This window comes from Helianthus annuus, chromosome 3 (assembly GCF_002127325.2).
Source record: "Helianthus annuus cultivar XRQ/B chromosome 3, HanXRQr2.0-SUNRISE, whole genome shotgun sequence".
Classification (NCBI taxonomy): Eukaryota; Viridiplantae; Streptophyta; class Magnoliopsida; order Asterales; family Asteraceae; genus Helianthus; species Helianthus annuus.
In genome coordinates this window covers 138,572,352-138,589,531 of record NC_035435.2, presented here as the reverse complement: position 1 = coordinate 138,589,531, position 17,180 = coordinate 138,572,352, and the positions used below count along the sequence as shown (strand labels likewise).

The 17,180-nt window shown below is 37.7% G+C and overlaps 1 protein-coding gene across 1 annotated transcript; it reads left to right on the top strand.

The window, feature by feature from the left end:
- Nucleotides 1-8,025: 8,025 nt before the first annotated feature.
- On the top strand, nt 8,026-16,364 carry LOC110929505. The gene is made up of 10 exons (XM_022172659.2): nt 8,026-8,324; nt 9,452-11,382; nt 11,465-11,956; nt 12,465-13,656; nt 14,730-15,076; nt 15,148-15,333; nt 15,574-15,734; nt 15,850-15,941; nt 16,033-16,101; nt 16,218-16,364. Exons 1-9 carry the CDS (start codon nt 8,141-8,143, stop codon nt 16,062-16,064), a joined length of 4,617 nt encoding a protein of 1,538 aa, XP_022028351.1. The 5' UTR covers nt 8,026-8,140; the 3' UTR covers nt 16,065-16,101; nt 16,218-16,364.
- Nucleotides 16,365-17,180: the final 816 nt, after the last annotated feature.

Sequence of the window (17,180 nt, the reverse complement as noted above, 5' to 3'; positions counted from 1 at the left end):
TTTCTCTGGTATCCCGCACCATAACCCATACCGCATGTCGTTTTTTTACATACCCCTAAAAATAGGCAAAGATATATATATCTCCACACTATAAGGGGGTATAATACCTATCCGCACTACCCACGAGCACACGTGGAATATGCGGAAATGACACACACGAGCCCGTTCAGGTGTGTCAGATACTCAGAACCAGCGTTGTTCTTTGGACTGAACCGCATCTCAGAAACAGGTAAACCGCATTGCCTTTATTCTCTTCAAGCTTCAAATCCCTCCTGTCCGGTTCAAAACCACAGAGGGTGCATGAACAACTTCTTTAACAAAAAGAAGGAAGGGAATGTACCCGTACGCACATCAGCAACCCTGACTCCTGATCCTTCAAGGGCCACATCCGAGCAACAAACCCGTTTCAAGCGAATATGGGGTGACAAAACCGCAGACACTATAGCTTCCGCAAACGGTTGCTACGGAAGAGCCACAACTAACTTCACATCGAGGAACGAAACTACTTCAAGGAAAACTCCTTGGTATTGGAGCGTGAAGGAAGGTGCATAAGGAAGAGATGCGGACGAGATCCCTAATGATCATACGAGCCCTTGTCGAACAACAAGCGATCGAACAAGCGGCAACAAGTCTGCTTATGACTTTGTTACCCTACTTGTAACATGGATAGAATAAACAATGGTGGGCATTACCATGCCTATGACCATGTTTATTTGACCATTATCCAGAATCACATTGTTCGACCAAACATGACCAACAATGACGCAAGTACCCAACGTTGTTCCCACAACCGTGGCCAACAATGTCAAGCAACGAGGTAACCGCAAAGGACGTGCGGTTACTTGAGAGTTAATTGGAAGAACATGAACACCCCACGAAAGGAATCATCATTAGATATCCAATCATGGGAGCAGCACGCTCTCTTCTTCGTTCACCACCTCAAAGGTTGGTTCGAAGTTTGTGCACACCTTCAACCACCATCTCAGAGATTGGTTCGAAGTTTGTACACTTCCTCCGACTAATTCCCACAATTGGTTCGACACACCAACAGGTGGCAACCAGCCAAAGGCTGAGAATTTCGCATCAGACGAAACATTTTCACCGGTACGGAAGAGGCGTCAAATGACCCTTCCAGACCTCCAGCTTGATTTACAAACAGAAAAGACCATCCACATGGTCTAGGATCTTCTACGGACTCCAAACTACCTTCTAAACACCATAGTCCAGTACTCCTCCCACATGCAACTTGCATATGGCAGCAACACTAGACTGGGGGGACTTGAAGGGGTATGGTCCCAGATCTCGCGTCAGCATCGACCGCAAGTGACCATTACCCTTATCAAAACCCCCACTAGCCAACAACCTACTTGTGCCCATGCGAGAACGCGTTGACACAAGGGTTGAATCCAATCTGTCTAGTGATGGAGGAGGACTTACCTAGAACATGAGAACGGTAGAGCGATGTGACATAGCATCACATCTGGTGTATGAAAACGGAAGTATTCACAGCGATGCGGCCTCGCACCGCGTCCAGTGAACACTTCTATCAATACAAGGAAGCTGGATAACAACAACAGTCACCACAGGCGACGATGCGGCCAGCACCGCATCTCGCGTATTTCTTGATCACAAGCAAGAGACGCGATAACATCAGATGTTACCGCAGGCAGCGATGCGGCTCGCACCGCATCCTATACGCTCAACAAGTGGGACTGACACCACAGTGCAAGTGGCACCAATGGCAGTCACCTGTCAGGGCTACGTAAGCAACAGACTGACGTAGCGTAACATCCACAACCGACAAGCCTGACACACCTGCAAAGGTGCAGCACGTCGTCAGTCCGTCCATCATCCTCCTCCTTCACTCCTCGGCTATAAATACCAACCCCAAACCAGGTTTGAGGTATCTCTTGACAACTCTCTCACTACTACTACTATCATACTTTGCTTCCCAAGCAGATTACTGATTCTCACGCCGGAGAGTGGTAACAAGGAGCACCCCCACCCCATCCTCCTTGTTACGAGTCACGGTTTGTTTCCTTGTGCAGGAGATCAACCCACCGGTGATCCAGCCAGCGATCCTCGAGAGGAAGGGATTAACCCTTCTTGACGAGACCAGTGAGTTAACCCTGCCCGGTTAACCATTGTTTCATCAAGCATGTAGGCAATAAACATAAACCTTATTACCTAGGATGTTGAGTCTTGCACGTGGAGCGAGGCGTCGTTGTGGATCGTTGAGCACTGTACTGGTTATAGTCTGGTTTTAATAAAAACGTTTTCCCCATATTAAAACCAAGTTCTCTATAACCAATGGCTCTGATACCAATCTGTCACACCCCCAAAATCCACACGCGGAGTATCACCGCTTGGGAGCGTGACTGACCAGGATCAAGCCACCAATCATATAGAACAATGTAAATAGTAAAAGTAAATGTAATTAAACAAACCAATCCATATGAAAGGTGTTCAAAACATAAGTATAAATTTAACATTTGGCGGAAGCATATGAGTAAAAGCCCAACATAAATAAAGTATGTAATGTCATAATGTTTAATCAAAGTATTCACGATCCTTGTCCACGACGACCGCGCCTACCTGTGCAAGCTCCATGTATACCTAACGACCTGCAAGGCATGTAACAGAAAGTCAACAACTAGTTGAGCGAGTTCACAGAAAGTAAGTTCATGAAAGTAAGTTCGTTTGTAACGTGTGGCTCTACTGGGCCGATAGCATGATCTATTGGTGGGGGGTTTCCCATGTTTGCATATACACTAGACTATTTGTAACCATATGTGTTTGTCTTAACCTGAGAACAGTAGTACGTACAAGTTTACGTAGGTTTTACGTAAGTGTCCTTCACAACCGAGGACAGGGGTACGCGGGGGTTTACGTAGGTTTTACGTAAGTGCCTGACACAACCGAGGCAGTAATGAGTATAAGTTCACGTAGGTTTTACGTGAGTGTCCTTCGCAACCTGAGGACAGTGATGAGTACAAGTATACGTAGGTTTTACGTATGTGTCCTGCGCATCCGAGGACGATGGTAGATAGTCTAGTAACAGTGTAAGTACAAATCTTTTCCTTCAATCCCATTCCAAACCCCGGGAATCCCATGCCTTGGTAAAGAGTGTGAACTCACCTTAGTTTGCTCGGTATGTTATTGCTTCTAGTGTTAATTAATGGTTAAGTCCGTTACACACGACCTAAGGTACATTGCACATAAATTCGATGTAAGCGTTTATGTTCAATTAGGGTTTACACCCCCTTGATGTCCAAACAGCTGTGTTTCGTGTGATAACTGTGTACAGAATGTCATGGCATAGATTGTTCATACATACAGTATCCAGTAACAAACAGCATCATGCAGTAACATACACATACAGTAACATACATACAGTGGCGGCGGCAGGATAGGTGTTTTTCATTCAACAATTGCTTGATTCTGTTAACAACTCAACAAACTCGGACTGTATAACCATTAACAAAACTCAGACTACACAAGCATCATGAAATTCGGACAAGGGCATCAAACATAAAACTTAGACAAACAATCCCCTAGTGAAACTCGGACCACACATACCCCTGGTAAGAAATTCGGACCTCATAACATCCAAAAGAAGTCAGACTATGTTTACATATAAAAGTCGGACCAAGTGTGTTATATATAAAAATTCGGACCTACCACCCTTGAAAGAAATTCGGACCATATGGCTCCCCCCATAAAAGTTCGGACATCCTGTGTTACAACAAAAATTCGGACCCCCTTGTATCACAACAAAAGTTCGGACCCCCCTTATATCATTAAAAGTCGGACCCTCAACAATTCAAAAATCCGGACAAGATCATGCAAGCAAAACTCGGACCCTTTAGCTCCTTACACAAAATTCGGACCACACCACAATTAAAAGTCGGACCATGCCTTGTTAATAAAAGTCGGACCTTGTTTGTGTGTGCATCAAAAATTCGGATTAAGTGTTTATTACAAAATTCGGACTATACTCATTGCAAAACTCAGATCATGATCAAAACTCAGACTTTTGTGACTTCACAAAACCCTGACTGTTAACTCTGAGTTTCAACCTACGTGATTTCCAAAACCAGTTTACATAATCAATGGAACAGTTACGTTTGCACAGACTACGATCAAAAACCCTAATTTCATACATTGGCCAGTGTTGTAATCCAATTATCAATCAATAATTCTAACATATCATGTATCTTAACATCAGGCAAATGATTACACAACTAATCAAAATCATTTCACAATAACCAGGATTCAATCAATAAACACAGAACTATTATGTGAAGAACTAGGGTTTACATGAATCACATAATCAAGAATTAATAACAACAAACAATCATTAAACAATTACCTTGGATTGATTCTAGATAAAGAGAGGAATCAAGAGTGATGATTGAGAGCTTGTGCCAATGATGAAGAAGATGATTGTAAAGAGAATTGTAGAGAAATGTTGAAGTACGTATGATGATTGTGAGAATGATTAGGGTTAAGGGTTTTGTTTTATTTTCACTATTAACACTAAACACCCTTAAGTATTATCTATTACATAATATATGCACAAGACATACAATTTACAGTTTCATCACCAAGTTCATGTATTTGTCAAATCTTTCATAAATAACACATAACCATGCACAATTACAATACACTTTATCGAACCAAAACGTATACAGTTACAAAGCAAACCAATTATGCAAGTAAACAACTAAACAAACAGTGAACGTGTAATAAATGCGAAAGTGGAATCTCGGAAACTTGAGTTGTCACACACGTGTGGTGTGGGTAATCATGCAGCCCCGTTATGTGTAAGATCCAACATTTAAACAACCCACACTCATCCAAAGCCTAATTAACTCGATTCCCTTATCCAACAATTTACATAACCCTCACGCCATCAAATAAATCATCATCATGCAACTAAAAGAAAACATTATTAATGATCCACAGAACCCTAGCTATCCTAACCGACCAACTAACCAACACATACATCTCATACCCATTCACACTTTTTATCATGCAAGCTTCCTAAAAAATCTTTTATGTTTGACAAACTTCTCTACAAAAAATCGAGCCCTTATAACATAACTTATAACAGCCTTTTAATCCTAATCATAGTTCCACAATTATAAACATTCAGATGATGTCAGTCAAGAAATCGACCCATGTGCACACCTTTCAGTCATTTAATGAATTCCACTGAAGTTATTTTGTGAATAAAATTATATTGTTTCTTTTCATAAATCAAGAAATCAACCCATGTGAATAAAGGAATACAAGTTCTGACCATATCTAAGCACATATTCGAACCCCTTTATTATCAGCAAACATGTGCCGACCACTTCAACTAGATAAGTCCTGACATTATGATTAATTCATATTATAACATGTGCAGACCATTTAAAGCATTATTCACATACATTCATCATAACAACACATAATCAAGAACATCGATCAATGTAAATCAAATAGAGGAGCATTATACTAACCGAAGGTTTGTAGGTCGGAAGAAATTAGAACAAAAGAGAGAAGAGGAAGGCTTAACCGAAGGTTTGTAGGTCGGAAGAAATTAGAACAAAAGAGAGAAGAGGAAGGCTGCCGTCCAGCTTGGGGTATTAGGGTTTGTGCGTTTGAAATTTATGAGAACCTTCCATGCATACTCGTGATATAAATTAGGGGTGCGCGGGCTCGGGTTGGGCTTCAAGTGCTGCGGACCAAGGGAATTAAAGACACGAGTGTGGGCCGAGGTGAATGTATACGGCCCATTACATGTGTTGGGCTTTTGGGCCTGATCTAACGCATGGGCCGAGAGGCCGAGATGAAAGAGGTCCGTTGGCCAGGAGGTATGTGTATTAAGCAAATTCGCGGCCCAATATAGTTAGTTTCCTAAATTAACTAAACGACACAAATAAACGTTTAACGGTTTCATGTATAGTCAACCAACATACACACATAAACATTTAGTGGTGCACGAGTGAAGTCAAATAAGTCTCACATAGTCGCATTCTACAGGCAAATAGACGTAAAGACACACGCCAAAGGTTGTGGAATTTTAAGTAATGCTAACATTAAATATTCGGGTTATCACAATAGTGATTTTAGCATCATATGAACTTAGGCCATCTTTGGCTTAGCTTTTCAAAACAACTTATAACTTTTTGAAAAAGTTAATAAGTCACAATGGTGTGATTTATTGACTTTTCCCCTCATAAAATAGTTTCAGCCAAACACTTTTTAACTTTTTAATTAGCTAATAAGTCACTAAAATAAACAATCCCAAACACCCCCTTAGTGGCAAATCAATTGTTAGTAGTGTAAGCTTTGTTCTTATCATCTTGCATAGAATTCTTATTCTCTCAGCCCAACCCAAAGATCATGTAAAATTAAAACACATAATTGTATAAACATAGAAAACTGTTGTTTTATTCAAGAGAGTTGTATCTATTCTTGATGATGGTTAAAGTGATTCATGATTAAGAAAATTCAAAAAAGCTCAGAACTTGATTCTCCTAAACATACTTCTAGATAACCCCACGATTTAAGAACCACCACTCAGTTGCACCGACCCGAAAATTTTTACATCCAGTTATATGAAATTTACCGACCCGAACCATCGAAACGACCAAATTTTTTTTACGTAGCATCTAAAAACAATGAACCCATTGGAAAAAAATATTGGATTCGGCTCTGGAGGAGACGAAGGATGATGGGGAGAGGTTTTGGAAAAAAAAGAACCGAACAAAAAATCGTTAATCTAACCGAATAAACCAAACTGATTAACCAAAAACCGATTGATTAATAAAATAGGCTAACTGATGACTTCGGTTTCAGCTTCGGTTGAGGATAATATCCGAACTAACCGAACCATGCACACAATAATGAAATTGATTAATCGATGATTTTGTTTATGACGTATATCAACCGCAATGATTCTAAAATAAATATTATGTAAAAAAGAAAACTATAAAGAACGAGTATCACGATGCAAATTATCACTTCCGCCCCATCACACGAGCACCCGGGCACTAACACTGTGTTCCCGAGTTAAGTTAATGAGAGAAAAGAAAAGATTCTCTCATTTTCTTTTCTTTTCTCTCCGTTTCTTTCCAAATTGGAAAGATTAATTTTAGACAAAAAAATCTCACTTTTTCTACTTTTTCTCTTCTTTTCTCTCCTTTAATGAAACTCTGGAACACAACTAAAAATTATTTCCTTTCAAATATCTTCTTTTCTCTCATTTAATGAAACTAGGGAAGATAGCGTAAGCATAATGAAAATGAATCTTTCTATACTAATAAACAAAAATCATTTTTGGACACGTGTCATTCTCTTGTAATTTCTCACATTTATTTTTTTATTTATCTCTTTTATTAAATAATAATAATAATATTAAACATCAATTTAACTAAATCTATTTATCTCTTTTGTTTTTATAATCTGAAATTGATTTCTTTTTTAACTCTAAAGTTTCAATCTTTGATAATTTAAGTCCAAAGTTTCAATCTTTGGTATTTTAACCCCTTTGATTAATTTGATTTTTCACTTTTAATTCAAAACTTTTTATCTTTTGCAATTTAACCCCTTTAATTTTTTTACTTTCAACCTAAAGCTTTTCATCTTTCGCAATTTAATTTCAACACTTTTTTTTTACTTTCAACACTTTTTTTTTACTTTCAACTTTAGTCTCTTATATACTTTTCATCTTTCATAAGTTCTCCGTTTAACGTGTCGTTCTAAATTTCCGAGTTAACACGTCGCAACGTGCGTGTAGGGTTCAACGTTTTTTCATCTATTTTTTTCCTGTTTGATATGTCCGTCGCAACGCGTCTATTTTTCTCGTTTGATAGGTCTGTCGCAACGTGCGATTAATTAATTTTTTATCGGTTTTACACATAGGCTCGTGGTCATGTGAGAAAATTTTGTCTTTCATCTAACATGATATATAACTAATGAATCCCCGCCGTATTGCGACGGGTGATAATTCTAGTTTCAAGAACAAAGAAAAAAAAACTCATGGTTTTTGTCGGTTCCCCATGGACCCATCATGACGGATCCAAATATTTGAATTCTCACATTCGCGCTTCACAAAACACTACCGTTTCGTTGCTCACCGGCGATCAACATGACGACGATGGAGAAATTGTTTGTTGAAATCTTCGATCGCAAGGACCGGATCATCGAGCAGATGCAGCAGCAAGCTGATTTGTTCACACAACAACTCGCTTCCAGACTCGTAATCGATGGAATCACACCTCCATCGTGGCTTTTGAGCCCTAATTCCAACTCTCATTCTTCATATATCAATGGTAAGCATCCAAATTTACGAGTTTAAGTAGGCGATTGAACTAGGAGATTACAGTAGTAGTTATAGTGTTACAAAATTAGGTTATTATTGCACGTTTCCCCTTTTATAGTTACATAAGGTTTTTGACATTCATTTTGTTGTTTTTTTTCATCGATGGAAACAGTTAAAGTATGTGATTATCTTTATCTTGTCAAGTGTGAACCAATTTTGTCATTACAAGTGTTTGTGTCACTTGGCATTTAGTGTGGAAATAGGGCTGCAAGCGAACCGTTCATGAACACTTACCGAACGAGATTTTATATTACGTTTTCGTCTGGTAAGGAAATGAACCTGTTCGTGTTCGTTTGTGTTTGTTTGTTTGTTAATACTAAGCAATGAACGTTGATGAACACAAATGAGCACAAACTAAAGTTCATGAACGCAAATGAAAGCAAACGAACACAAACAAGCGTTCATGAACAAAATATATAGTACACTGACACTTATTAAATATTTTATTCGTCGGAATTTTGAAGTGTGTAAATAAAATATAAAAACTAAAAACACTAATGAACTATCCAATACAAACGAACATGTTACCGAACGTTCACGAACATAAATGAACGGACACAGCCTCTGTACATGTTCGTTTGTTTAATAAACAAACGAACACAAACGAACTTCCCGCCGAACGGTTCACGAACGTTCGTCGAACGTCTGGTTCGTTTGCAGCCCTAGAAACTACTTAATGGAGCTAATAATTACACACCGAAGGGCATTTGGCCTAGCGGTAAATGGTGTCCACTCGTTGCGGCAAGGAACACATACATGGGGAATCACATAACGTGTTATTTTTTTAAAATTAAAATAAACTATAGGAATATCATATAGCTATGGTATGTTGAATTTTTTCTGGCCTAATGCTGCCAATTAGCTATGGCACGTTTGAATTTTTGTTGAGTTATATTATATTTAACTGGTTATGGGGTTAATTTAATATCTAATTAACAAGTTATACTGTGAAAGTAGAAATCAAACTGGCAGGTGATCGGTGACTGTGAGTACAATCAATCTTCTGTGAATTGTATATGGAAGTAATGGAACAGTGTTATGATGATTAGTTTGTGAAAAATTGGTGCTATTTTGCAGAGTTGGAGAAAGAGAAGATCATCTCTAGGCTCTTACTTCAACCTTCACGAGAATCTACTCGATATTCAACTGGTGGCTGCTTCTATACTGCACCAGATATGTCACTTGAGTGTCAAAATAATGACATAAGATCTAGCTTAAATCGTGTTGCTGAGCTTGATGACAGTGTCGAATTTCCTCAAAATGAGACAAATGCTAGAACAACAAGCATTTATAATGCACCAGATATGTCACTTGAGTGTCAAAATAATGACATAGGATGTAGCTTAAATCGTGCTGCTGAGATTGACAGTGTGGAATCTCCTCAGAGTGAGACAAATGCTAGAATAACAAGCATTTATACTGCACCAGATGTATCACTCGAGTGTCAAAATAATTACACAGTATGTAGCTTAAATCGTGTTGCTGAGATTGACAGTGTGGAATCTCCTCAGAGTGAGACAAATGCTAGAATAACAAGCATTTATACTGCACCAGATATATCACTCGAGTGTCAAAATAATTACACAGTATGTAGCTTAAATCGTGTTGCTGAGATTGATGACAGAGTGGAATCTCCTCAGAATGAGATGAATGCTAAAATAACAAGCATTTATACCGCACCAGATACGTCGCTTGCTATAATTCAGAGATCGAGGTCTAGGCAAAAAGCCCGGGAGCTTCGAACTAACGTGAAAACCACTGGCAAAAGTCGTTTAAGCAATGAAAATGGTGACTCAAATTCCAAAAAGGATTTACTTCAAGCCACTCAAGATAAACACCCTTCAGAAGTGGACAAATGCGATGATATCACTGGATCTACTTCTATGATATTAGAAGAGAAGGGTGACAAAGCAAATGATAGAACCAGTCACAGCGTTACACTTGCAAAATTGAGTAGTTCGTATGAAAAAACAAGATTAGAGAACGATCTTACTAAAAAAGGGTCATCTTTTGGTAAAGATAAATTAGATGGTGGTATCATTATTCAGCCAACTGGTGATTCATTGCAACAGAATGGTCATGGGGACAATCTTCCTAATTTCTGTTTGGGAAGTTACGCCAGCAACAAATCCAGAACCGGGAAGACACAGGGTACACAAAGCCAAAACAAACCTTGTTGTGGTAGAATTACAAGGTCTAGAAGTTCAAGCCAACAGATTAGTCGAATAAACAAGTCTGTAAATATGGGCACATCTGTTTCCTGCAATCTAAAAGAAGGTGGAGGTGCACTTTCTCATTCCGTTGGTGATTTAATGCACAAACTTACTTTCTCTGGTAAGTTATTAGATGCCGTCGAAACTTCTCAGGTGCTTAGTGATAAAAATGGGAAGACACAAACTATTTGCAGCACTGGAGGTGTATTGAATCCAGACATTTCTTCCAATATGGATATGAAAAACTCTTCACTTAATGGTAACCACCAAGAAAATGCTGAAATTGTTGTGGGAAACAGGCCAATAGATGCACCAGTTGTAATGCAGCCTGTAAGTTCTGGTAAGTTGGATCCATCCACCTCCGACTGTTGTATGAAAGTCAAACCAAAGCAACTGAGCTTTGATGAAATCAGTCAGTGTGATCTAAATGACATTGGTAGTCCACTTTCCAAGAAGAGAAAGCCAGATGGAATGTTCGGACAGAAATGCTATCCTTCAAACGAGTATGCAAGTAGCAATTTCTTTGAGCAGCAACTACCAAAGGCATATGTTTTGTCAAGCTGCCCGAATGCTGCTAAGATAGAGTCTTCTAACAACACTAATGCGTGCGCAAAAGATGAAATGATAAACATTGGTTTGGAAACAAATGAGAGCCCAGTGGTGGAGGATGTTGAGCACATCTCTATGGTTTCCCTACATGATGATATTGATGTAACATGTGAGGTAAATGTATCTTCCAAAGAGGTCGGCAATACTTTTAATGAAGAAATGCATTCAGGAAACTCTCATTTGAAGGTACTCATGTTTCTAATAATATATAATTTTAAGTTTCTTTTATTATTAGCATTGTTCACGTAATACATTTCTTTTATGATAGGGTGATCATGGTCATAAAGGCGAAGAGAGTGCTGCTGGTGTTCTTATGCCTGTATCCCCAAATAGCAAGTCATCATTCATTTCAAGTTTGACCAAACAAGGAAACGGGGATTTTGAGGTGGATCTTGGCTCTTCAAAATCTAACAATGTTGAAATTGGCACAAATTTAAAGCTGTGCAGTATTAAATTGAATTCTGCCAAATGTAATACATGCCCATTGAACCAGCAGAACACTCTTGAGTACCAACCAAACTGCTTTTCAGATTGCCGAAAATTTAGGGTACCTATTCAAAGAGATGCTATTCATTTGAATTTAAAGACACCTGAAACTGATTTAAATACTGTTAAGGAATCTGCATCAATACTTTCATCTGAAAAGATCAATCTCTTCCAATCAGATGGCATTCAGAGCTGTGATAAGAGTTTTCATAATGAGATCGTTTGTGATTTGCCAGAAGGGACAGAGTCCTTGCATGAGCTTCAAGCTGCAGAGGTATTAATATTCGATTGATAGCAACTTATTCCTGCTCTTTCCAGCTAAAGACGTCTAAGAGTAAAATGCCATTTTCGTCCCTGAGGTTTGGCCAGTTTTGCGACTTTCGTCCAAAGATTTTCATCCGCCTCGTTAACTCCATCCAGCTTTCTCCGTTAATTCAGGGGTATTTTCGATTTTTTTGTTAACTTAAAGGGCAATTCAGAATGTTTCACTTTATGAGAATACTTGTACATTATGCTAAATGCTTGTACATAAAGTGAAAAAGACCGAATTGCCCTTTAGGTTAACAAAAAAGACGAAAATACACCTTACTTAACGGAGAAAAATGGACGGAGTTAACGAGCCGGATGAAAATCGCAAGATTTCAAACCTTTTAGATCGGAAAAACAAACATTTGGACGAAAGTCGAAAAACTGGCCAAACGAAAATGGCATTTTACTCGACATCTAATTTGCCACTTGTGCAATCGATTCTGATTAAATATTTTTATGTGATGTATTCACAGGCAACTGTTACTGAAGTGGATGATGCCACTACAGCGATCACCAACACACTAAAACAGTCTGAACCAACTACTGTTTTAAATATGATCAAGAATTCAGCAGATGTGGGGCCTGTAAGTCCAATCATCAACGATGATGCTGTGGTTACTGGCAATAATAATTTTGAAATAAACTTTCCTGAATGGGTGTCTTCATATGACTCGGGCCAGCTTTCACAAAACGATGACAAAATTGTGGTCTCTGATGAGGTGACACCTGTCTATGAGAGTTTTCTCATCGATGAGGAAATTGGAAATATAAATACCGAGAATAATGAATACGGAATAGATTTTGACACACTGGAAATCGCAAGTACCGCATATGCAAGAGCTAGCATCATAGAGCAGATTTGTAAATCTACAAGCATGCAGACACCGTTGTCTCAATTTAAGATTCTTGACCACATGGACATTGGAACTAGCGTCTCTCTCGATGAAGATTCTTTAAAGCATCTACAAACAAGTGGCAGTTGTATAACTGAAAATGATTATGTTTTTCCGCAACATCAAAAAGTTAGTTATGCTACTCCATTTTCCTGGCAATCGAAAAACTATTATTCGTCTCCTACTGGAAAGTTATGGGAACGATCAGCATCCAGTTCAGGTAGTTCAGAGAAACAGTTGAGTTCAAATCCCGACCTTACTTGCTTCCCAATTGAAGAAGACCCTAGCAGTAATGAAGAAAATGATGAACTCGAAGAAAACATAAAAGTAGAAAATGAAAATTCAGTTAAGGATTATGAGATGGCGGATGAAATTCAAGAACGACCCCATGAATATACTGAAGTATGGTCTCAACATGCAAATCATGTGTCCACAAAATCCATCAAGTATCCAGATAGATATAGTTCAAATTCTGTCAGTATAGAGGCTAGTGTCCCTAGAACTCGTGAGAAAGTCAAGCATAAGCCTAAAGTTCATCATGGGTTTAAGGCGAGTATGCATGACAAGGAGAATCGTAATTCGTCAATTGAAACACGGGCTAGTAGTAGGGGGAACTTATCTGAAATTAGTAGAAATAAGAACAGTATGAGAAGTGGAATACCAAGGCAGCTGCAGTTTGCACAAAAGGAGGCTAAACGTAACAATATTGTATCAAATATCACTTCATTTGTTCCGATAGTACAGCAAAAACAGGCTGCTGCAGGTTGCACAGGTAAAGTTTATCTCTTTATCTGTTGACATCTTTTTGCTTTACCTTTCTATCTAGGGGTGTGCACGGTTCAGTTCGGTTCGGTTTTATGGTCAAACCGAAACCGTAGCCGAAATGTTCGGTTTTCGGTTTATAAAAACTGTTTGGTTTTTTCAGTTTCGGTTTTTTTCGGTTTTAGCAACGGTTCGGTTTGGTTTTTTCGGTTTTTGGAACAATTTTACGTAAGATTCAAAACTAAAAAAAGTATAATCCAAGATTTGAGAATCATTATTAGTTCTTTACATTTAAGTTATTATATTGAATCTTTTTAATTAATATTGTTCACATAAACCTAACCTTCTAATCTATTTGTATTATTCTCCAAAGTTTTTATTAAGACATAATACTTTGAAAATCATTTATTTTTTATGTTAAATCTTGTTATTTCTTTAACGAAAGGGATAAATCATTTCAAAGACAAATAAACTTGCTAATGTTTTTATTATAAATACTTAACATTCAAAAATAAAATTTATAATTCCTAAATCAATATATAACAAATATTAAAAAAGATGTTTTATAGGTTATTCGGTTCAGTTATTTTCGGTTTTCATAAAGTGCAAAATTGTAACCAAACCGTAAATTTCGGTCCGGTTTTTTTCGGTTTTCTGTGTGGTTTGTTTTTTTTTTTTTTCTGTTTTTTCGCTTTCGGTTTGGTGTTTTCAGTTTTCTGCTCACCCCTATTTCTATCCCAACGCATCAAATACCAAAAACGTCTTAAAACAGAGGTGGAAGTTTTGATCCTTGTACTTGTGTACGAGTCGATTCGGTTGTGTTTTATACTTTTATCTCATACACAGGTTACATGGGCCGAATGGGTAAAACGGGTTGAAAGTTGCCCAACTATCTTTAATGTATACCTCATAAAATGTTTTAATACAAAGATTTAGACTGTTATTGCGATAATATCGACTCCTTACTCAACCCAACTGAGGACGATGATGATGGCTTTGAAGACTTTTTTTATGTATATTTACTTTCTAGATAAATTAACATATTCTGCTATACTTTTAACATTTTTTTATTCCTTCTTGTAGGGAAGAGAGACATCAAAGTGAAGGCTCTCGAGGCTGCAGAGGCTGCAAAACGGCGTGAACAAGACAAGGAAAATGAGAGAAAAATGAAGAAAGAAGCATTGAAGCTTGAACGAGAAAGAATGGAGAAAGAAAATGCAAAAGAAAGGATATTAAATTTGATAAAGAAAAAGGAGGAATTAAAGAAGAAAGAAGCTGATATAGCGGCAAGAAAAAGGCTAAGGGAGGAAGAAGAGAGGAAGCAAGTGGCTAAGAAAAGAAAGCTTGTTGCAGACGCACAAAAAAATCAAAAAATAAAACTTGAAAAAACACGTGCCGGGAAAGTGGATATTCAAAAGAATGCTAAAAATGTTAGTTTTCTTTGATCTTTTTAGTTATATATGCTCATTGTTTCAAGACTTCTCATATTGATATTTCACAGACTGCAACTGCTGGAAACACGAAGAAATCTGAAAATTTGAGACGAAATAAGAATGCAGATGAAAACAGTGCTCGAAAACATGACACTGAATTGAGGACAGACAAAACTTTAGCAAATGTGGCCCAGCAAGTTGATTCTGTTCTTGAAAATCGTGATGCTTCCAATGATTTTGATGAGAAAGAAAAGGTATATCTTTATCGTGTCCTTTGATTTCAATCACAGGTTATGATTGCCTCTGGTTATTTGTTTCTATCACGACAATTCATGTAAATTTGAAAAAGTAGAAAATATTGGAACTGGTTAACGTCCTAAATCGTTTTATTTGAAATAAGTTATATTACCTTACCAATATAATCTTTTTTATCGTATTTAATACATAAAAAATTACAAATCTAAATAATGTGGACTCTTTTTTCTTTTGCACAGGCAACAAACATACACGAAAAGTCACCGGTAAATGTTGGACCAGGGAAGTTGACTAGTCAAGAAAATTCATACGATATTTCTCCATATCAATGTTCCGATGACGAGGATGATGAAGAGGGTGACCAACGGCCAATCAAGAAGTTTGTCCCTTCATGGGCCAGGTAAACAACCTATATCATATTTTTTTCCATTAAATCATTCATTCCCTGAAACCTCTCTATTATTTTCTTTAAATGGAGTTTTAAGTAAAAATTCCATTTCGCTTACTTTCTGCAGTAAAAAGCGCGTGGCCATGGTCTTACCATTACAACAGAAACTCAACCCTGAATCAATCTTCTCTGCAGATAGCTTTTGCAGCATGGATGAAGGTAATTATACAATATTTTTTTTTTTTTACTGTTGATTGATGTTCTGATAAGTCACAAGTGATGACCATGATTTACGATTATGCGCTCGCAGTTCTTCTGCCTCGAAGGCTACTGGCCCAATAGTTTGTATGCTAATTATTTATTCAGCTGGAGATCAAAGGTATTAACTTTCTTTTTCACTTAGTTTGCTTCCTTGACAATTTTTGTCTAACCGAGAATGTTTTTCAGTTCACACCAAACTATGATCATGCTTACAAGTTACAATTTTATATGCAGATCAAGTGCCAAACATGTGTACTTGTGGGTTCTGTCTCTAGTTTTCATGCAGATCAATGTTCACTGCTGTGAAATGAATGTATGAAAATGATTGTGATTCCAAGCACATAATTATGTTCTCTCAAATGATTATCTCTGAGTGGGTTATGAGCGTAATAAATCCGGCTTTTTGACAAATCTTGACCACTCATCTGTGGTTGACTGGTTTATCGAACCATGATTCTTGATAACTGGATCTATAACACATTCAAACTTCCAATGTTTGAAACAACCCGTTCCAATGTCTATCGAACCATGATTCATGACCAGAAACAAGATGACCCATACATGTTACGAGTTTTTTGGAAGAAAGGTGTTAATTCTAGCCTCGTTTTGACCAATGGTGTAGCATTGAAAGTTTCGAATATGTTGACAATGTGCTTGTACTACCAGCGCATCCCCATGTGTATCGCTGGAAGGAATTATGTTTAACCGGAACTTGCAGGTTTGCCGGACATGAATTTGAAGACTGCCGGAGTTGTTTATTTTTGATACGCTCGTATGGAAAGCGATTCCCAAAAGTGGGAATTCTGACAATGTGCTTGTTCAAAAAGTGACATACGTAAAGTCCAGACTTTAATTCATTACATGCAACATAACCGGGTGGAAGATTAAAATTGTGTTTTTTTTTTTATTTTTTCTTTATAAATCTAAATATTGATTTTGTTTTAAATATAAGGGTAAATTACTTTTTGAGTCTCTGTGTTTTATGAGTTTTAACTACTTGAGTCCAAAAGCAAAAAGTTTAACACCCTGAGTCCCCATAAGCATTTTCTTTAACCATTTGAGTCCAATTTTTGGATGTCTGTTAAATCTGTTGTTAAGTCCCCCCACGTGAGGGTATTTTCGTCCATTCCTACCTATTAACCCACAGTTGCTCCAATATTTATCTCACCAACCACCATTAAAACCCTATTTTTACCC

What these genes read in the sequence shown, in the direction of transcription:
- LOC110929505 (XM_022172659.2), top strand. Translation starts at nt 8,141, where the DNA reads ATGACGACGATGGAGAAATTGTTTGTTGAAATCTTCGATCGCAAGGAC. An exon ending in GGCTGCTGCAGGTTGCACAG is followed by an intron (nt 13,657 to 14,729) that starts GTAAAGTTTATC and finishes TCCTTCTTGTAG; the next exon opens with GGAAGAGAGACATCAAAGTG. An exon ending in ATTTTGATGAGAAAGAAAAG is followed by an intron (nt 15,334 to 15,573) that starts GTATATCTTTAT and finishes TCTTTTGCACAG; the next exon opens with GCAACAAACATACACGAAAA.